This window comes from Dendrobates tinctorius, unplaced genomic scaffold (genome assembly GCF_039654945.1).
Source record: "Dendrobates tinctorius isolate UK_male_01 unplaced genomic scaffold, ASM3965494v1 ptg000162l, whole genome shotgun sequence".
Classification (NCBI taxonomy): Eukaryota; Metazoa; Chordata; class Amphibia; order Anura; family Dendrobatidae; genus Dendrobates; species Dendrobates tinctorius.
Genome location: NW_027361829.1, coordinates 70,025,161 through 70,048,788, shown reverse-complemented (window position 1 = coordinate 70,048,788; position 23,628 = coordinate 70,025,161). Strand labels below are relative to the sequence as shown.

The window sequence follows — 23,628 nt, the reverse complement described above, 5'->3', positions numbered from 1 at the left end:
GTCATTCGTGGCCTTTGGCACCCGGAATAGCCGGGTTGTTTCCAGTTATATAAAAGTATTGTTCTATTGTTACAGTGTTTCGAGTCCCGGCGAGGACAAATGTTTGATACCCCCTTTTTGCTGATTCAGCTTAGCCTCGGCGGCTTAAAGTTTTATAAAAGTTCATTCTACAAACCACATTCGGTCTCGTGTCTCGTCACTGCATCCTGCGAGCCTGCTCAAACCCTACAGCAGCACCGCCCCTGGCTTTTTAACAGCGCCTACAACGTCATTACAGGGGCCAGATCGTTGCCATGGTGACTGAGGTTGTCTTGATGACCCCTGGGTCATTGAGCTATAGAAAGCTTCTTAGACCATTTTCAAAGCATGGTCTAAGAAGCTTTCTGTACAATGCGTTATACCTTCAATCAAAGTAGAAAAAAAAATCAAAAAGTGAAAGTCCCATGGGGGACTAAGTAAAACAGTTTGAAAAAGTAAACAAAGAGTTGTAAAAATATTTTAAAAAAAGTTACAAAATAATAAAAAATATTACACTAATAACACATCTTTAGGTAACAAAAGAAAAATAAACAAAAAAGTACATATACTTGGTATCGCCCAGTCCGGTACGACCCATTCTACAAAAGTGTCACACTAACTAACCTCTTCAGTGAACGCCGTAAAACAAAAAAAAATGTGGCAAACTGTTATTTCATCATACCGCTCGAAAAAAGTGAAATAAAGCCGGGATCACACATGCGAGAAACTCGGATGAGTCTCGCATCTTAATACCCGGCACTGCCGCCGGCACTCGGGAGCAGAGCGTGCGGCTGTATAGAAATACATGCAGCTGCACGCTCCGCTCCCGAGTGCCGCCGGCAGTGCCGGGTATTAAGATGCGAGACTCATCTGAGTTTCTCGCATGTGTGATCCTGGCCTTAGACGTGATAAAGAAAAAACGAATGTAAAGAAAAATGGTATAATTGAAAATGTAATCTTGTCCCTCAGAAAACAAGCTGCTATTCAGCTCCATTAGCGGAAAAATTAAAAAGTTATAGCTCTCAGAATAAAAGCGATGCAAAAATATTTTATTTCGATAAAAAAAAGTTTTTCTTGTGTAAAAGCACCACAACATAAAAAAATACATAACTGTGGTATCGCTGTAATCGTGCTGACCCGAAGAATAAAACTGCCTTATCAATATTGTCACATGCGAAATGGCATAAACCTCCCCAAAAAAAACAATTCCTGAATTGCTTGTTTTTGTTCTTTCTGCCTCCCAAAAATCAGAATAGAAAGCAATCATAAAATGTTATGTCCCCGAAAATGGTACAAAAACGTCAACTCGTCAGACAAAAAACAAGACCTCACATGACTCTGTCGGCCAAAATATGAAAAAATTATAGCTTTCAAAATATGGCGATGCAAAAAATAGTATTTGCAAAAAAAAGCATCTTTTAGTGTGTGACAGCAGCTAAACATAACAAAAAATATATAATTCTGGTATCGCTGTAATCGCACCGACCCGAAGAATAAAGTCACCTAATCACTTACACCGCACGAGGAACGCCGTAAAAAATACATAAAACCAATTCTTCAACTGCTGTTGTTTTTTTCATTCCGTCTGTCAGATATCGCAGTAAGGCTTGGCGTAGGTTTATCCTGCCAAAAATGTGTGTGAAGTGCTGTGTAATTAATGGCGCTATATAAGTGAGTAAAAGAAATAAATACATTTCAAAAATGAGGTTCAGTCATTAGCTACAAAATGGCTCAGTCCTTAAGTGGTGAAAGGAGAGAGGATTAGAGCCCTTGCGCAAATAATAATAATAATAAATGTTATTTCTATAGCGCCGACATATTCCGCAGCACTTTACATTTCAGAGGGGACTTGTACAGACAATAGACTTTACAGCATAACAATAATCACATAGATCATAACACATACCAAGAGGAATGAGGGCCCTGCTCTCAAGCTTACAATCTATGAGGGAAAAAAGCAGAAATGACGTGGAAGTGCAATAAGGACTGCGCTTGCTTCTGGTAGAGTAAAGGGTTCTTTATTCAGCCAACGTGTTTCCTGAGCCTGCTGGCTCACTTCATCAGGGCAGATTACATTGGAAGACAGTGAAACATACTTATAGAGAAAAAAGGCGCCAATACAGGGTCAAACAGAATCAGCAAAGGTCAAAAAAAAACAAAAAACAAAAAACCAAACAATGAAACTTTATTACAAGCATAAAAAACACAACAATAAGAGTATATATAGAAAAGAAAAAATAAAAATATGTAAAAGTACAAAAAATTAAAATATAAAACAGTGCTATGGATCACGGGGTTAAAACATGGCTATAGTTAAAAAAAGGTGAGTCCTCAAGGGGTATTAGAACCTGGCTCATAAAATGCAAATGGAAGGTATTAGTCCACTAGACCATTAAGCTTGACTGTGGTGGTGTGAAGAATAAATTGAGGGGTTGTTTGTCACTTTATTTAGAAAAAAAAAAAAATATAAGCAAAGGTCAAAAATGGTAAAGAATAAAAACAATGAAATTTAATCACAAACATAGAAAACACAACAATAAGAGTCTATATAGAAAAGAAAAAATAAAATTATGTAAAAGTACAAAAAATATGAAACAGAGTGCTAAGGATCACGAGGTTGAAACATGGCTATATTTAAAAAAGGTGAGTCCTCAAGGGGTATTAGAACCTGGCTCATGAAGTGCAAGTGCAGACTATAAAGTGCAAATGTAAGGTATTAGTCCACTAGACCATTAAGCTTGACTGTGGTGGTGTGAAGAATAAATCTTTTCCCCTCTTCTATCAAATAAAAGCATAATTGATAATATTGAGGCCATAGGGACCAATTGTCTTTAATTTATAAATCCAATAGACCTATTTTCTATTCAGTGCTTGGGTTCTATTGGAAACGTGTTCAGGGATGTGTTCTATAGGAAAAATGATAGCTTTAGAAAAATCTCTTTGGTGAAATAAATCAAAGTGACGTGACAAACCGTGTTTTTGATACCCAGTTTTAGTGTTGTGTCTATGAGAATTCATTCTACAGTGAAGGGGTTGTGTGGTTCTGCCAACATACAATTTAGGACAAGGACAAAGGAAGACATAGATGACAAAGGAAGACACACAGGACAGGTGGTTAGTGATGGTGAATTTTTCTGAGGTGAATGGATGTGAAAAGATGAATGTATTATGAGCAATATTACTGCATAGGCTGCACCTGGGTTTCAGGCATCTGAAAATGCCTGGTGTCAAGCCAGTGCAGTTATCAGGAGTACACTGGGTCAATCTGCTAGGGGCCAGATGGTTTTTTAGTGATCTGGCCTTCCTAAAAGTGAGAGTAGGTCTATCAGGCAGAACTTTATTGAGTATTGGATCTTTTTTGATAATATACCAGAGGTCACCTAACATATTTTTTATCTCTTTATGTTGGGAGTTATAAGTAGTGATGAAGTTGGCCTGATAGTTATCATGTGCATCCTTTTCTTTAGATCTCTCACTTAAAAGAGTTTGCTGATTAAAATTTTTAAAAACATTATTAAAAGTAGAATGAACCAATTGGGAGGGGTATTTTTGAGCAAGGAATCTTCCCTTGAGGACCTCAGCTTGATTATTAAAATCCTCGTCCTCTGTGCAATTCTTTCGGATTCTCTGAAATTGATTATGAGGGATGTTAAAAAGCCATTTAGAATAGTGGCTACTCTTAAAATGGACATAACTATTGGAGTCAACTTTCTTAAAAAAGGTTTTGGTATGAATTTTGGAATTTTTTATAAAAAAAGTGATATCAAGAAAGTCCATCTGGGTATTACTAATGTGGGGGGTAAATTCCAAACCCCATGTGTTATTTTGTATAGAAGAAATAAAAGCATCAACTGAAACGTGACTGGTGTCCAGGATTAAGAATAAATCATCAATGTATCTTCTATATAAAACAATACCCTCTAAAAATGAATCAATAGTAATAAAAGCATTCTCAAAGACCCCCATAAAAAGATTAGCATAAGTTGGCGCAACCCGTGATCCCATAGCGGTGCCTCTTATCTGATGATAAAAATCCCCCAAGAAAGTAAAAAAATTATTATGTAAAATAAAATCCATCCCATTAAAAATAAATTCCTTTTGAGGGTCAGACAGTCGACTGTCAGTTAAAAGAAATTTTTTAAAACAGCTCAAACCCAGTTGGTGATCAATGTTGGAATACAAAGCAGATACGTCAAAAGAAATAAAAACATAAGAATCTTTCCAAGGTGTGTTATTAGTTAAATTGATCAGTTGTGTAGAATCCTTTAAAAAACTAGGGAGCTGTGAGACATGAGGCTGCATGATTCTATCTATGTAAAATGATAGATTACTGGTGAGGGAGTCAATACCCGAAATAATGGGTCTTCCTGGTGGATTAATAGTATTCTTGGGTATTTTGGGTAAATGGTACAGGAAGGGAGTGGAGGGGTTCTTGACTGTTAAAAACTTTTTTTCATGGTCATAAGAACCCCAGAATCATGCGCCTTTTTAATAAAATCATTGTAAAAAACAGTGGCTTGGGGGATGGGGTCCTGGGGGATGGGTGAATAAAATTTTTTGTCAGATAAAATTCTAAAAGCCTCGTTCACATAGTCAGCTTTATCTTGAATCACTATCCCTCCACCTTTGTCTGCAGATTTGATCACAATATTAGTGTTTTTCTCTAATTTTTCCAGTGCCACACGTTCTTTTGAGGACAAATTTTGTTTTACTGGTATATTTTGGGTGGGTAGTGCATTTAGACGATCCAATAGGAGGTCAGAGAATGTTTCTATATGATGTCCTCTGCTTTCTAGTGGGTAGAATGAGGATTTCCCTCTGACATCAAGGTGGAAGGAAGAGACAACTGTAGTGTTTGAAGTGTCAGGGTTAGAGTGAACTTTTTTGAGTTCAAAATGTCTCAGTAGGGTAAGTTTCCTAATGTATTTCTGGGCATCAAGAAATAATTCAAAACCACTGCTTTTATTTGTCAGGAAAAAAGAAAGTCCCTTGCTTAGCAACCCTTCCTCCTCTGGGGACAGGGGGTGAGAAGATAAATTAAAAACATTCGATTTTATTGGCATGAGTTTGTCCTCAAAAGAACGTGTGGCACTGGAAAAATTAGAGAAAAACACTAATATCGTGATCAAATCTGCAGACAAAGGTGGAGGGATAGTGATTCAAGATAAAACTGACTATGTGAACGAGGCTTTTAGAATTTTATCTGACAAAAATTTTTATTCACCCATCCCCCAGGACCCCATCCCCCAAGCCACTGTTTTTTACAATGATTTTATTAAAAAGGCGCATGATTCTGGGGTTCTTAATGACCATGAAAAAAAGTTTTTAACAGTCAAGAACCCCTCCACTCCCTTCCTGTACCATTTACCCAAAATACACAAGAATACTATTAATCCACCAGGAAGACCCATTATTTCGGGTATTGACTCCCTCACCAGTAATCTATCATTTTACATAGATAGAATCATGCAGCCTCATGTCTCACAGCTCCCTAGTTTTTTAAAGGATTCTACACAACTGATCAATTTAACTAATAACACACCTTGGAAAGATTCTTATGTTTTTATTTCTTTTGACGTATCTGCTTTGTATTCCAACATTGATCACCAACTGGGTTTGAGCTGTTTTAAAAAATTTCTTTTAACTGACAGTCGACTGTCTGACCCTCAAAAGGAATTTATTTTTAATGGGATGGATTTTATTTTACATAATAATTTTTTTACTTTCTTGGGGGATTTTTATCATCAGATCAGAGGCACCGCTATGGGATCACGGGTCGCGCCAACTTATGCTAATCTTTTTATGCGGGTCTTTGAGAATGCTTTTATTACTATTGATTCATTTTTAGAGGGTATTGTTTTATATAGAAGATACATTGATGATTTATTCTTAATCCTGGACACCAGTCACGTTTCAGTTGATGCTTTTATTTCTTCTATACAAAATAACACATGGGGTTTGGAATTTACCCCCCACATTAGTAATACCCAGATGGACTTTCTTGATATCACTTTTTTTATAAAAAATTCCAAAATTCATACCAAAACCTTTTTTAAGAAAGTTGACTCCAATAGTTATGTCCATTTTAAGAGTAGCCACTATTCTAAATGGCTTTTTAACATCCCTCATAATCAATTTCAGAGAATCCGAAAGAATTGCACAGAGGACGAGGATTTTAATAATCAAGCTGAGGTCCTCAAGGGAAGATTCCTTGCTCAAAAATACCCCTCCCAATTGGTTCATTCTACTTTTAATAATGTTTTTAAAAATTTTAATCAGCAAACTCTTTTAAGTGAGAGATCTAAAGAAAAGGATGCACATGATAACTATCAGGCCAACTTCATCACTACTTATAACTCCCAACATAAAGAGATAAAAAATATGTTAGGTGACCTCTGGTGTATTATCAAAAAAGATCCAATACTCAATAAAGTTCTGCCTGATAGACCTACTCTCACTTTTAGGAAGGCCAGATCACTAAAAAACCATCTGGCCCCTAGCAGATTGACCCAGTGTACTCCTGATAACTGCACTGGCTTGACACCAGGCATTTTCAGATGCCTGAAACCCAGGTGCAGCCTATGCAGTAATATTGCTCATAATACATTCATCTTTTCACATCCATTCACCTCAGAAAAATTCACCATCACTAACCACCTGTCCTGTGTGTCTTCCTTTGTCATCTATGTCTTCCTTTGTCCTTGTCCTAAATTGTATGTTGGCAGAACCACACAACCCCTTCACTGTAGAATGAACTCTCATAGACACAACACTAAAACTGGGTATCAAAAACACGGTTTGTCACGTCACTTTGATTTATTTCACCAAAGAGATTTTTCTAAAGCTATCATTTTTCCTATAGAACACATCCCTGAACACGTTTCCAATAGAACCCAAGCACTGAATAGAAAATAGGTCTATTGGATTTATAAATTAAAGACAATTGGTCCCTATGGCCTCAATATTATCAATGATGCTTTTATTTGATAGAAGAGGGGAAAAGATTTATTCTTCACACCACCACAGTCAAGCTTAATGGTCTAGTGGACTAATACCTTACATTTGCACTTTATAGTCTGCACTTGCACTTCATGAGCCAGGTTCTAATACCCCTTGAGGACTCACCTTTTTTAACTATAGCCATGTTTCAACCTCGTGATCCTTAGCACTCTGTTTCATATTTTTTGTACTTTTACATAATTTTATTTTTTCTTTTCTATATAGACTCTTACTGTTGTGTTTTCTATGTTTGTGATTAAATTTCATTGTTTTTATTCTTTACCATTTTTGACCTTTGCTTATATTTTTTTTTTTTTCTAAATAAAGTGACAAACAACCCCTCAATTTATTCTTCACACCACCACAGTCAAGCTTAATGGTCTAGTGGACTAATACCTTCCATTTGCATTTTATGAGCCAGGTTCTAATACCCCTTGAGGACTCACCTTTTTTAACTATAGCCATGTTTTAACCCCGTGATCCATAGCACTCTGTTTTATATTTTAATTTTTTGTACTTTTACATATTTTTATTTTTTCTTTTCTATATATACTCTTATTGTTGTGTTTTTTATGCTTGTAATAAAGTTTCATTGTTTGGTTTTTTGTTTTTTTTTTGTTTTTTTTTTACCTTTGCTGATTCTGTTTGACCCTGTATTGGCGCCTTTTTCTCTATAAGTATGTTTCACTGTCTTCCAATGTAATCTGCCCTGATGAAGTGAGCCAGCAGGCCCAGGAAACGCGTTGGCTGAATAAAGAACCCTTTACTCTACCAGAAGCAAGAAGCAAGTCCTTATTGCACTTCCACGTCATTTCTGCAATTCTGTCCTAGGACCCTGTGCAGACTTGCTGCTGCTTCTTAAGCGTTCATGGGTGTTGTGACTTCCTCACAACCCCAATAGGTGAGCACCTTCCTTACTGTTCCACAATTTTAATTGTTTTATACGGATTTCACACAGTGGATGCGCCCTGTATCTCTCCTTTTATGAGGGAAAAAAGGGGAGACACAAAAGGTGGGTGGTAACAGTTGCCCTGATTGTATGAACCAGCCATAATGTTAAGTGTGTAACAGTACAGATACAGAGGGCTAATGGATGCATAAAGCATGTGGGAACATAATGTGGGGAACCTGGTTATGGTAAAAACTTTTGGCTGTGCCACATAGGGATAGATTAGGTTAATGTGTTGAGGCGGTAGGCCAGTCTGAATAAATGCGTTTTCAGGGCACACTTAAAATTGTGGTGATTGGGGACTAATCGTATTGACATGGGAAGTGCATTCCAAAGAATTGGCGCAGCACGTGTATAGTCTTGGAGACGGGAGTGGGAGGTTCTGATTATTGAGGATGCTAACCTCAGGTCATCAGCAGAACGGAGGGTGCGGGTAGGATGGTATACTGAAACAAGGGAGGAGATGTAGGGTGGTGCTGAGCCATGAAGAGCTTTGTGGGTGAGGGTAATAAGTTTGTACTGGATTCTGGAGTGGATGGGTAGCCAGTGTAATGACTGGCACAAGGTAGAGGAATCGATGTAACGATTGGTGAGGAATATGATCCTGGCAGCAGCATTCAAGACAGATTGGAGGTGGGAGAGTTTGGTAAGAGGGAGACCGATTAGAAGGGAGTTACAATAGTCGAGACGAGAATGAATAAGAGAAACAGAGTTTTTGCGGAGTCAAAAGTAAGAAAAGGTCGAATTCTAGAAATGTTTTTGAGGTGCAGATAACAAGAGCGAGCCAGTGATCGTATGTGGGGGACAAAGGAAAGCTCAGAGTCAAGTATGACCCCAAGACAGCGGTTATGTTGCTGGGGAGTAATAGTGGAACCACACACAGAAATGGCAATGTCGGGTATAGGTACATTAGCAGCGGGAGGAAGCACAAGGAGTTCAATCTTTGACAGGTTCAGTTTCAGATATAGTGAGGACATGATGTTAGGCACAGCATTTAGACAATTGCCGGTGTTTTCTAGAAAGGCTGGCGTGATGTCAGGAGAAGAAGCGTATAATTGGGTGTTGTCAGCATAGAGATGGCACTGGAAACCAAATCTACTGATTGTTTGACCAATAGGGGCAGTATACAAAGAGAAGAGGAGGGGGCCTAGGACTGATCCTTGAGGAACCCCAACAGTAAGGGGAAGATGAGAGGAGGAGGAGCCAGCAAAAGATACAGTAAAGGAGCGGTCAGAGAGATAGGAGGAGAGCCAGGAGAGAACGGTGTCCTTGAGGCCAATGGAACGGAGCATAGTGAGGAGGAACTGATGATCCACAGTGTTGAATGCTGCAGAGAGATCCAATAGAATTAGCATGGAGTAATGACCATTTGATTTAGCTGTTAGTAGATCATTAGAGACTTTAGTGAGGGCAGTTTCAGTATTGTGTAAAGAGCAGAAACCGGATTGGAGAGGGTCGAGAAGAGCGTTATCAAAGAGATAGCGAATAAGACGGGAGTGGACCAGGCGTTCCTGGAGTTTAGAGATGAAGAGAAGATTAGAGACAGGTCTATAGTTTGCGGCACAGTTTTGGTCGAGTGATGGTTTTTTAAGTAAAGGATGTATGATGGCATGCTTAAATGAGGAGGGAAAGATACCAGAACAGAGAGAGAGGTTAAATATTTTAGTTAGGTGAAGGGTGACAGCAGGGGAAAGGGGCTGGAGTTGATGTGACGGAAATGGGTCACTGGTGCAAGTGGTTGGGCGAGAAGATGCAAGGAGCCTGCTTACTTCTTCTTCTGTGACTGGTTCAAAATCAGAGAGTGAGCTAGATGCAGTGGGGGAGGGAGGACAGTGCATGGTATGAGGTGATTGGGAGATAATTTCCTGTCGGATCTGGTCAATTTTTTCTTTGAAGTAATTGGCCAGATCGTCAGCTCGAAGCTCCGTGGTTGGGGCCTGTACTCTTGGGTTGAGTAGAGAATGAAAAGTGTCAAAGAGACGTTTAGGGTTATTGGACAGTGAAGTGATGAGGGTGTTGAAATAGGTTTGTTTTGAGAGGTGAAGGGCAGTGTTGTATGTTCGAAGCATAAACTTATAATGGATGAAATCTTCGGGTAGGTTGGATTTTCTCCACAGACGTTCGGCGCACCTGGAGCACCGCTGCAGGAAACGTGCTGGCAGTGTGTGCCAGGGTTGTCGCCGTCTGTGTTGTGGTGTTCTATGTATAGGAGGAGCAAATTCATCCAGGGCACTTTGAAGTGTTTCATTGTAATGCTTCAATTCAGAATCAGGACATGAGAGGGAGGAGATAGGGGCCAATGAAGACTGCAAGTTCTTCATAAGTTTCTGGGTGTTAATGGCCTGTATGTTTCTGTAAATATGGACAGTGGGGGTGACCTGAGTAGCCTGGCAGTTCTTGATAGAGAATGAAAGAAGGTTGTGGTCAGAGAGCGGGAGAGGGGAGTTTGCAAAATCATCCACTGCACAAAGCCGAGAGAAGACCAAGTCGAGGGAGTTTCCGTCTTCATGTGTTGGAGAATTAGTAAGCTGCAAAAGGCCAAATGAGGAGGTTAGAGATAAAAGGTGAGTAGCAGATGGGGAGAGGGGAAGAGCAATGGGGATGTTGAAATCGCCCATGATGAGGGTAGGGATGTCACAGGAGAGAAAATGTGGAAGCCAAGTGGCAAAATGATCCAGGAACTGATGGGAGGGGCCGGGAGGACGATATACCACTGCCACTCGCATGGAGAAGGGGGTGTAGAGTCTGATGGCATGGACCTCAAAAGAAGGGAAGACAAGTGAGGGTACTTGAGGGATAACCTGAAAGGTACATTTTGATGATAGGAGCAGACCAACGCCTCCATCTGCTCTATCGTCTAATCTTGGGGTATGAAAGAGCAGCAGCAGCGGTAGTGTCTGACTGCTGGTTCCAGGTTTCAGTAAGAGCCAGGAGGTTAAGAGAATTAGAAAGGAAAAAGTCATGAGTGAAGGAGAGTTTGTTACACACTGAGCAAGAATTCCAAAGTGCACAATTAAGAGAGACAGATGGCATGCAGGGAATATTAATAAGATTAGAGGGGTTTCTGAGTGTAGCAGTCGGGGAGTTTGACTTTCTATAACATGGTGGACCAGGGTTGGGAGCAATGACTCCTGCGACTAGGAGAAGGAGGATAGAAAGAGTGAGCAGATGGTTGTGATTTGTGAGAGCGTCTCTGATGTTGAATGGTGGGACTGACTGGATCTGTGCTGTGTAGCAATGTGAAAAGAGCGTGAGTGCTATACATAGTAGAGGAAAGGAGTGAGGGGCCAATATGGACGGAGTGTAGAGAGTTAATACCAGGGCGGTGGATGTGTGTAAATGCAGCGGCCAGGATATAAATTAGACAAATGCATATGGTGAATATTTGGGGTTGTCCAAATGTACAGGGAGTAGATTTATTTATTTGTCTTACCTGTCTCCTGCTCTGTCTAACTCCCATGTTATAACTGCCAGCGTACTTTGATACATGTACTTAGATTACATGTGCATAAATGCCCCCCTGCATAAATACCTTCCCCAGGCTAGCTCTGAATTTATAGAAGGCCACTTCTAAGATCTTCCTTTTTTTTTTATTGACCCTATCACATAAAACGCACATGACAAGTACACTTCTTCCTCCTTTGCATAATTTTATTTTTTTTCAACTTTATATTTTAAGAACATGAATTGGTTGAAGATCAAGTGGGGTGGGAGCTGTGGGAGCACATTCAAAAAAAAGATAAAACCTGAGGGAAATCCAACTGCTTACTCAGTAAGAGGAAATAGCAAGGCACTGATTGAATAGAAAACATATAGGTTGCAACAAAAATAAACCACAGGAAGGACACGGATTTGGGGCAATATATACTGGTTAAAATAGAAACAGCTGAAAAGATTGAGACAAAGTGGAGAATAGAGGAGAAGTGCAGGTGAAAATAGGAAGAATAGCATGTTTCCAGTTTGCTAAAATCAGCATGTTCCAATTATGTTTTGAGAAAACTGAAGACGCGCTAATTGTTCCCGCTGTTAGCAAAACTGCAAGCTTTCACATTTCTGATTCATGCAGTTTTCTCTTTCATTGAGACAGGAATCCATGGCTGTTAGCATTAGATATGCTTTAATATATAGCACACACCAAAAACATATGTTCTTGCTATTAAAAGGGGGCCATTTCCTAGCTTGGTCAGAATACAACAGTCGATAATTAGGGGAATAAACCCAAAGAAAATAGAAAGTTGGAAATATCATTGCCAATGCTTTTCTTGTCCCTGATTCCTTCAGATTGCCCTTCCATTCTCCCGACAGAGGCTAGGAGAGTAGTTTTGGCATCCACAGGATTGGTATACGTCAGTGTTTTCATTCTGCTGTAGGAAATATTGCCGTTTCTGAGCTATTCCACACGGGATCATCCCATAAAAACAAATATAACATAGTGTGTATTTTTTTAACATAGAAGCCTATTTGTGACAAGTCACTGCAGGGGCAGTAGATATAACCATGAAATAGCAGGTTTACACTTTAGCGTTAGGACTTTATGCGAGGGGTTTAAAAAGTCTACATGCCCCTGTTAAAATGCCCGGGTTTTGTTATCCAAAAAATAATACCAAGAAGAATAACTTCAAAACTTGTTCAGATCCATTGAGAAACAAACTGAAATAATTTTAAAGGGGGAAATAAAAGTAACAAAGCTAAAATAATGTGGTTGCAGAAGTGTGAACACCCTCTTACAACTGGGGATGTGGTTTAAGTTCAGAATTAGCTAATCTCATTTAAACTCATGTTAAATAATAGTTGGTACATAGCTGCCATCGTTTGCAGGAACACTGATTAATCTATTATATAAAGCTCAAGTGTGTGTATGTATGTGTGTGTATGTATGTCCGTGATTGGCATCCGCACCGTCCCAGCTACAGCCACAAAATTTGGCACAGTCACACGTCTGGACCCCGAGAGCGTCCTAGGCTATGTTGTGAGGTGAAATTTTAACCCCGCACGTTCCAATTCACCAAACAATTTTGCCCCTATCTACATAATGGGGAAAAAGTGTGTGTGTATCAAGCCCGGCCCCTCATTATGATGTCATAATGGTTGACTATGGGATGAAGGATGTGTGATGGGTATATGGGCACTGGACTATGGGATGGTGGATATGTATGACGGGTATATGGGCACGGGACTATGGGATAGAGGATGTGTGATGGGTATATGGGCACTGGACTATGGGATGGAGGATATGTATGATGGGTATATGGGCATGGGACTATGAGATGAAGGATGTGTGATGGGTATTTGGGCACTCGACTATGGGATGGCGAATATGTATGATGGGTATATGGGCATGGGACTATGGGATGGAGGATGTGTGATGGGTATATGGGCATGGGACTATGGGATGGAGGATGTGTGATGGGTATATGGGCACTCGACTATGGGATGGAGGATATGTATGATAGGTATATGGGCATGGGACTATGGGGTGGCGAATATGTATGATGGGTATATGGGCACGGAACTATGGGATGGAGGATATGTATGATGGGTATATGGGCATAGGACTATGAGATGAAGGATGTGTGATGGGTATATGGACACTCGACTATGGGATGGCGAATATGTATGATGGGTATATGGGCATGGGACTATGGGATGGAGAATAAGTATGATGGATATATGGGCATGGGACTATGGGATGGAGGATGTGTGATGGGTATATGGGCATGGGACTATAGGATGGAGGATATGTATGATGGGTATATGGGCATGGGCCTATGGGATGGTGGATATGTATGATGGGTATATGGGCAAGGGACTATGGGATGGAGGATAATTATAATTTGTTATAACTATCCACAGTTAGTTACTATGCCCGGGCAGCGCCGGGCTCTTCAGCTAGTTCCATATAAAGTTTACCTTGTCTAGTAAGAGTTTCCTGACTTTTTCTTAGTTGCATTTTACAGCAAAATCCATGGTCTGTAAACAGCTTACAGCACAGCAAAGGGATTTCAATGGTGGAATTCCTTAGTCAGGAGAAGGGCACAAAAATTTTCAAAACGTTAGCTATACCATAGAACACTGGGAAGATAGGCATCAAGAAATGGCTTAAATATGGCACAGTTGTGTACTGCATGTGACAGCAATCTCCATTTTTCTTCATATGTCTGGCCTGTGGGGTAGGATGACAAGAATGAAGCATAGAATCATAGAATGTTAGAGTTGGAATGGACCTCAAGGGTCATCATGTCCAATCCCCTGCTCAGTGCACGATTCACTAAACCATCTAGACAGATGCCTGTCTAGCCTCTGTTTGAAGACTTCCATTGAAGGAGAACTCACCACCTCTCCTGGCAGCCTGTTCCACTCATTTCCGACAAGGAAAACATCAAAGCTATGTTTTGCCAAAACCTACATGAAGTCTGCCAAAAAGCATATGGGAAAATGTGCTCTGATCTGGTGAGACCAAGGTTGAACTTTTTGGTCATAATTCTAAAAGGTATGATTGGCGCAAACACCAAAAGAATACCATACCACAGTGAGGCCTTTGCTAAAAGGCAGAAGATGAAGAGGAACCTCACCACTGCCCTAAGCATTCTGCCAAATCAAAAAGAATGGCTTCGCCAAAAGAACATCAAAGTTTTGGAATGGCCAAGCCATAGCCCAAACCTGAATCCAATTGAGAATCTGTGGGTTGACCTGAAGAGGGCCCTTGCAATCCGACAGATTTAGAGTGCTACTGCAAGAAAGACTGGGCCTAAAGTGTGTGAACTCTATATGTGCTATGTTAATAGACTCCTACCCAAAAAGGCTGAATGCCGTCATAACTTCAAAAGGTGTTTTATAAATTCAGGGATCTGTATATTTATGCAACCACCTTAATTTAGTTCTTTATTTTTATTTTTCCACCTAAAAAAGTTGGAATTTTACATATTATAGGTGACACTAAATGTGGAAAAAGTTCTGTAATGATTCTTTTGGGTGTGATTTTTTTTTTCTTACATGAAAATCACCTTGCATTTTAACAGGGGAGTGTAGACATTTTATATTCACTGTAGGTGATTTTACAGCGGCTTCAAGTACAATCTAGTACTTATAAAAGCTAGTTGCAAGATGATATATTAAGGTTCTGCATCATAGTGCCTGCAAGCATAACATGGAGGAGACAAAAGTCTTAACCTGATCGAATTACATCATGTTTATCAGGCACTGATATGCAGTCACAGAATACTTTACAATAAATCTCTTGGGCTAGATTAAAAAATATAACATACTAGCTGAAGAGCTCGGCGCTGCCCGGGCATAGTAACTAACTGTGGTTAGTTATAGCAAATTATAGTTATCCTCCATCCCATAGTCCCGTGCCCATATACCCATCATACATATCCACGATCCCATAGTCGAGTGCCCATATACCCATCATACATATCCTCCATCCCATAGTCCCGTGCCCATATACCCATCATACATATCCTCCATCCCAAAGTCCCATGCCCATATACTCATCACACATCCTCCATCCCATAGGCCCGTGCCTATATACCCATCACACATCCTCCATCCCATAGGCCCGTGCCCATATACCCATCATACATATTCTCGATCCCATAGTCCCGTGCCCATATACCCATCATACATATTCTCGATCCCATAGTCCCGTGCCCATATACCCATCATACATATCCTCCATCCCAAAGTCCCGTGCCCATATACCCATCACACATCCTTCATCTGATTGAGCCTAGCAAAAAATGGTATTTGTTCTAGTAATAGTATTAATAATAATATATATATATGAGACCCTATAAAATTGATATCTGCTACTTGATTTGTTGCCACTTTCAGCTATTTAATTTTATCCCGCACTGGTTTTGTAAATTTAAATGTATTTTTGTTTATAACTTTCGTCATTTTTACTGGAATCATCCATTAATGAAGTATGCTATGCAAGATCTGTTTGGAGCCTGAATACATTTCAGCTCAAAGTTCTGCAGAATTGTGATACTTTAAAAACCTAAGAAAAAGAACAAGATCAAAAAGTGGATGATATGTAATGATAACATGCTAAAATGTGTACATAGCCTATTAAATCTTGTAATTTGCCTTGATTCTTCACCTTGCTCTATGATTTGGGGGAGATAGCACATTTCCATAATGGAAGCATCAGTGGCAAATGGCGAGAAGGCTGTAGGAGAACTGAGCGTCATCTTCTTTGACTTGTGCAGCAGTATTGATTTGTGAAGACTTGTGAGAATAGGGAATCAGTAAATATTCCAAACACCAGTAAAAAACATTCTACCTCTTACTGTCGCGGAATCCATGCGGTCAGCAGAAATCTAGGCTGCACTGCCGAGAATATGAAAACAATAAATAAATGATTGCTATTACGCTGGGTTTTAATATACTAGGCTTTGGCCATTCTGAAAATAAGGAAAGTATATTAAAAACATATATTATGTGCTCTCCACTCACTATGGCCTAGATTTATTATTTATGACATTCATAGTCTATGCATAATATGCTTCTTACATTTGGGAACATTTGCAAGTTTGCTGCAGGGTGTGACCGTTACATTGGCAGGAAGCTGCAGAATGCCAACACACATCCTGACCCTCGCTACACACAGGAATCCAACATACCGCCCGGCTTCCTAACTTTTTCTTTCAAAATAAATGAAACAGCTGTACCAACATCATACCAGTGAGCAGATCAAAACACTCATACCTTTCATCATCCTTTGTGTATGAGGACACGTAACAGTGTATAAATGTCAGAAATTAAGGTAGCAATAACGCCCCATCCCGCGCAGTTCTCATACATGTATCACCACATAGGTGATCAGAGTTATAGACCCGTCTGTACACATAGCAAGAAGTAGGAAATTGCACATGACAAACACAGACGGCATCTTGTCTCGCCACACTCCAGAAATTGTAATGTGACCACTGGCCGTGGTGGAGCATGGTCACTGCTGCTCCGCTCATTTCCTAAAGGAATGCTGGATGTAGACGAGCACTAAACTTGGTTATCTCTCGCTGTCCCATACAGAATATGGAGAGTGGAAGTGGGCATGTTGGATTACTGCTTCATTTAAATGGGGGACAGAAGCGATTGGTGGGAGTCACAGTGATTGGATCCCCATAATCTAGTGGTGTTTAAATGGGTTGTCCAGGTTCTCCACGAAAGTCTGTAGCTACTCTATGTAACTGAAGACTTGTGAACCCTCACAGCGCGCTCTGTGAGGATTCTACGGTGCCGACAGCGAGACTAAGCGGTCATGTGACCACAAGTATGCGATATGCATACATTCAGCCACATTACGGGTGGATGTGCGTGGCTTTCCTCGAGCGATGCCGTGCACATCTAGTCAGTATGTGGCCAGGACTATGCATACGGCTCTTCCACCATTCGATCTTGCTACCGGAACTGGAGAATCCTCAAAGAGCGCTGTTACATAGATTGAATGCAGACTTTCGTGATAAACCTGGACAACCCCTTTAACTATCTGATCTTAGTGGTAAACTCATTTAAGATAAACTAAAACACCACTGAAGGCAACAATTACACTGTATGATGGTGCTCAGTGTTTGTCATACCAACCTTCAATACCTCAGATGACAAAGTACATAGATGAAGCCAAGCTTAACTTGACAAATAATGCAGCATCTTCATAAACTGTTTTAAGTTTAACTTGGCTACATCTTTATTACTTTCAGGTTTGCTTGGATTTACAGAGGACATTCATCAGTATTACCGTATATACTCGAGTATAAGCTGACCCGAATATAAGCCTAGACACCTAATTTTACCACAAAAAACTGGGAAAACTTATTGACTCGAGTATAAGCCTAGTATGCATTGTCCCCTCATCGCTATCTTGGTACACATGACCTCTTCATCCTTATCGTGTGCATGGCACCCTCATCCTTACTCTGGTGTGCATGGCCCCCATTAGAAAAGCATAAAAAAATAAACCAACCTACTTACCATCCCTGCGCTCCCTTGCAGCATCTTGTTCCGATGCCAGCAGCTGATTTACGCTTGTAAGCAGCGCATGGCAGTGACGACGTGCTGCTTACAAGCAGAGGACAGCTGCCAGAATAATCACTACTCTCCTTGCCGGGACTATGTGCGTGGAGAGCAGTGAGTATTCATTGCTATTTAGTAGCGCACACAGTAGCAGCAGCTGCTGGCTTCCTGCAGCGGCTGGGTGATCACGTGTTCCCGCTACTTAAGGTAATGAATATTCACTGCCCTCCACGCCTATGGGAGTGGAGAGAAGTGAATATTAATCTCTCTTAAGTAGTGGGCACACGTGATCGCCTGGCAGTTGCAGGAAGTCGGCAGCTGCGACTACTGTGCCTGCCTGCAAGCGCAATGAATATTCATTTCTCTTTAGCAGCGGGCACAGGCTTTAGCCACAGCAGTCGGCTCCTTCCTCGTGACTCGCTGCTCCACCACTCCGCCTCCATCTTGTTTGACTATCACTCGAGTATAAGCTGAGGGGGCTTTTTCAGCATAAAAATGTGCTGAAAAACTTGGCTTATACTCAGGTATATACGGTTGTATGTTACGCTGGCCATTTCATGAAATCGCGGCCGCAGAGCTGAATAAAATGTAGGTTTTATTTTTTTTTTTTTAATTTCTCATTTCCTTGTGGAGATATTAGCTTGTAGCGTGTAGATTCTAATTTCTTTAAGGCTACATCACACATTTGTTTGACATGTCCCTAATACTGCCCTTTTTTTTCTCTGGCAGTACACTGACCACAAAGTTTTAGGCCGGGATCACACACAGCGAGATACGGCACTCTGGAGCGGAGAGTGCAGCCGCACAGCAATACATGGAGCTGCACGCTCCACTCTGGAGTGCCGGTGCCAGGGCTTGGTTTTAACCTGCGAGACTCTGCCGTATCTCGCTGTAGTGTGATCCCGGCCTTATTGAGCCATCAGTTTTAAAACTGGATCTGTGTCTCTCATCCTTAATGCTCAGAGCAAGTCCTGTTCTCAAATGTTTTGCAGATCAGACATGGCTATTAAAGTCTGAGGTTTTGCGTAAATTGGATGACACACTCAAGACATAATTTGTACTTTGAAATTCCCTCCTAGTTTATTTGTTTTTTGACTAAGTTCACATGCCCATATTTTCGGTCTGAGTGCTGTCCATGAAAAAAACACGACTGGACTTGAACCAGTGTTATTCAAAGGGTTGCTCAGTTGAAACTTTTTTTCACACGGATCGAATGTCTGCATGGTAAAAAATTGCAGCACGCACGAGAGTTTCTTCTGTAGTTTGGATGAAACTTGCCCATTCAAGTCTGTGGGTGCACAAAAAGAAAAATAAGATGCCATATGGATCAACTGTATAGCATTTGATGTTTATGGCTATATTTCAATTTTGTATTTGTTTTTGTACATTTTAATGACTGTTGATTTTTAAAAACAGATAACAAACACTTCAATACAGATTAAAAAAAAGTCAATTTTTCTAGATGAAAATTGGATGATTTTTTTTAATACACTCTGTGAGCAGACAAACTATCTTCATGGGGAAAAAAAGAAAGCAACTAGGATGACACCTAAGAAAAAAATTGTTCCCGAAGTAGACTTAAGGCCCCGTCACACTAAGCGATCTCGGTAGCGAGATCGCTGCTGAGTCACAACTTTTGTGACGTACCAGCGAGATCGCTGTGTGTGACAGCGATCAGCGAGCGGCCCCCCCCTGCCGGTATCGCTGATCGCTGGAAGAAACCTCTGGACATTTCTTTGGTCGCTGGTCTCCCGCTGGCCAGCACGCATCGCTGTGTGAGACAGGCGGGAGACCAGCGATCAGGTGTAAAAAATAATTAAAAAAATAAAAAATATAGTTATTCTCACCTTCCGACGTCCCGTTCAGCCATCCTGCCTCTCTCCATGCTCCGGTCCCAGTGATCCTTTGCACCAATGACCACGAGACTTTGTTATCCCTCGAGACTGTGACATCTCGCGGTCATTCTCGCAAAGGATCACTGGGACCGGAGTGTGGAGAGAGGCAGGATGGCTGAACGGGACGTCGGAAGGTGAGAATAACTTTATTTTTTATTTTGATTCTATTTTTTACAGGGATGGCCAGCGATGCCGGGCGCTCGGCATCGCTGTGCTGATCGCTGGTGAAGCTGTCTGTGTGACAGCTCACCAGCGATCACATAGCGACTTACTAGCGATCCTGACACCTTGCTATCGGTGTCGGGATCGCTGATAAGTCGCTTAGTGTGACGGGGCCTTTAGGGTGTGTGCACATGCTGCGGTTCCGCAGCGGATTTGGCCGCTGCGGATCCGCAGCAGTTTTTGCTGCGGTGTACAGCACCATAATATCCTATGGATATTAAATACCGCAGTGCAGACTGTGCGGATTTTTCCGTGCGGTTTTGCTGTGGTTTCTAAACCGCAGAAAGAATTGACATGTCAATTCTTTCTGTGGATTCTGCTGCGGTTTGCCATCCCCATTGTGGAGATGAAAAAAACGCAGGGCAAAACCGCAGGCTAATCCGCAGGTAAAACCACAGGTCTTTTGACCTGCAGATTTACCTGCGGATTTTACAAAATCCGCACCCCAATCCGCAGCGTGTGCACATACCCTAAGACCTAGGGAGCGGTTACTTTTTCTCCTGAATGCTTCTGACTAAACATTAGCAGGCGTCGTGCAGTGTGGAAAAAAAACACTTGCCTATAAAAGGTCACACCAAGCTTTCTTTGGGTGAATGACCTACAGTTTTGCTCTCCTAACTAATCTTACTAACAGCAAATGCTGTGATTACAAGTGGGGTAGAGTGGAGCAGTGTGTCATTATAAACATTTCTTGCAGTTCTCTTATCACAGGGCTGTCAGCTCTGCTCTACTCACCATCCCCCCCACACTGACTGCTATGAAATGAGAGCTTTAAGAAGTGTTTGTAATGACACAAAGCTCTGCTCTATGCTCCTTCCACATTTGTATTCCCAGTTACTTGGTTTCAGCAAAATTTAGCATATAAACTTTACAACCTAATATCTCTGCAACAAAGCTGAGAAATTAAAAGCTAAAAACTACATTTGAGACACCTCTACAGCCAGTATACAATGAGGTGGCCAGGTTAACATGCTAAAACTGACAAAAAGTCCTCTTTAAAGGGTCTCTTAGGAATCTTAATTAGATAGATTATTATTATGTAATAATGTGCATGAACCTTTACCCACATTTAGACACAAACTGACACATCTAGTTTTAGGGTGTGTGCATACGCTGCGGATTGTGATGCGCAGTTTTCTGCGCGGATTTATGTAAATCCGCAGATCAAAAGACCTGCAGTTTATCTGCAGATTTTCTGCAGTTTAACCTGCGAGTTTCCCCTGTGGTTTGACAGCTGCCATGGAGCAGGTGCCAAACTGCAGCGGAACCCACACAAAGAATTGACATGCTGCAGATTTAAAAACATAAAATTCTGCAGTGTGCACTGCGGATTTAATTTTCCATTGATTATAATGGTACTGTACAGCTGCGGATCCACAGGACCAAATCCGCTGCGGATCCGCAGCAGAATCCGCAGCGTGTGCACACACCCTTAGACTACTATGTGTGGTGGACTATTTTTGCAGTTCATTCTACAATGGGGCATGAATTGAAGAATAAAAGTGTGGCTTTCGAGTTAAAGTGGGTGAAGATTAAATGTGACAATATGTTATGACTTATGAGTTTCAGGAGCCAAAAAAGGATGCAAGCTAAACATCCAAGAGGTGTAAACTTAGAAAAAAGTGTTTAAAGATGGACAAAATGTATTATCCAGCATGAGCCATTGTGACACGTTTTGGTGCATTTTCAGACTGTCTTGCCTAAGTTAGCATCTATTAAATATTGGACAAAATTAATCTCTGCTCCACCTTCTGTTGATTTATGCATCCAGAAGGTTATTCACACAAACAATAAAGGTGTACATAGCCTCCAGGTTGTATGGAGGCCATTACATAGGGTCCTTATATCTCTGTACGCCTCTGATTTCAGCACACTGCAGAGTATGGGGGCCCAGTGTAAAACTTCCACTGCTGGGTAAAATGCTTTCATGTGTCTGCACGAGTTTCTGGTGTGATTCTCATCTAAAACACTGTGATTTTTATTTCAGCATGAATAAGGATATTGCTGTGACTTCCCTGGCATACGAGATCCTTAGCACAGTTGGACATCGATAAGGCACCGTGAGAATATTGTTATTACATTCTCAGGACTGGAAAAAGAGCCTTTATCTTGCATAAAAGACTTCAACCAGAGTCTTAAAGGAGTACATTGTTATTTTCTCATTAGAAACCGATTGCCTTAATGTTACTGAAGTATTGAATGCATTCTAGGGTCTGTGTGTTCATTAGGGACTGTGCGTTTCTGACCATCAGAAAAGTCCTGTACACTGCCTGTAACATGTTTTTCTATTTTCTTAAAAATTATCTTTTTCATGTTTTTATACGTTTCAATAAACATAATATGGGACTTTATTAGGGAGTGGGCATAATGTTGTCACTTTTCTAAACTTTATATAGGAGATACTTTGGTAAGCTCCTTATAGTCCTACATATACCACACTTATTCATAAGAAACATATTTGTTTGTTGAGAAGCTCTTAGTTTTTCAGGATCTTCATTTTCTAAATAAACACATCATTCTCGGTGACAAAATGCCAGTGGGAAGATGCAGCTCAGTGACGAGAAAATGATAAGGAGCTGATCGGAGCACGAAGCTATGGTAATTTCATCCAGCATTACATTTGTCACATATCAAACATGAAATTGGAGTAGAAAAAAAATAGATTCTCTAAGTGTTATTTATGTCATCAGTGTTCACAGTTTTGTGGTGGGAAAACTTTAAATAAGAGTTTCCCATAACTAACATTTATCAGCTATACAAAGGGTAGCTACTAATTGTCTAATAGCTGGGGACTTTACCACTTGTACTGATCCGTAGAAGCCCCCCATTCCTCTGTACTGCATGATTGAGCATGCCGCATGTGTGTCCATTCAATGTCTGTGGGGCTGCCAGAAACAGCTGCACTCGCTCAACTCACTCAGATCTATAGACTTTGAAGGGAGCATCACATTATATGTTTTATCACTGACCTGGCTTAGGACAATATTTGAACTTTTTTTTAAGTCTTACTAGGGGACTTGAATGTGCCATGCTCTAATACAACGGTCCAAAATTCCTCTGGTTATACGGGCCGCACATAGGAAAACATTTGGAATTTGACGGGCTTCATTCTTTGCAGTATGGCATTTGATATTTTCAATTCTACAATTTTTTGATATATGACATTTTGATAATTTTTTTTTTTACTTTTTTTGAACATTTTTGGAGTTTTTTTTAATTTAATAGCGTTCATTGTATGGTGTTAGGGTAGTGTTTAAATTGGGTTGTTCCGGATGCTGCAAGTTTGTTTGTACATATAACATCATTTATAGTGACAAAATATTTTTACATATTCCGTCCTGGTCTCCATCTTGTGGTGTCCCTCATCCTGCTCTCCATCTTATGGTAATGCTCCCCTTGTCCCCATCTTATAATTATGCCCTCCATCTTGATCACCATCTTGTTGTAATGTCCCCATCATAGTAACCATCTTGTGGTAATGTTCCTCATCCAGGTCTCCATCTTGTGTTACTGTTCCTCATACAG

At 40.6% G+C, this 23,628-nt stretch overlaps 1 protein-coding gene across 2 annotated transcripts in view; it reads left to right on the top strand.

Annotated features, from left to right (window-relative positions):
- ULK4 (unc-51 like kinase 4) overlaps positions 1–22,454 on the top strand; it is a 1,062,038-nt gene extending 1,039,584 nt beyond the window's left edge. For both annotated transcript variants that reach the window (XM_073550092.1, XM_073550091.1), the window contains exon 37: positions 22,091–22,454. In XM_073550092.1, the coding sequence (XP_073406193.1) occupies positions 22,091–22,157 (67 nt within the window). In that variant the 3' untranslated portion in view covers positions 22,158–22,454. The remainder of the gene's footprint in view (positions 1–22,090) is intronic.
- The last annotated feature ends 1,174 nt before the right edge of the window (positions 22,455–23,628 follow it).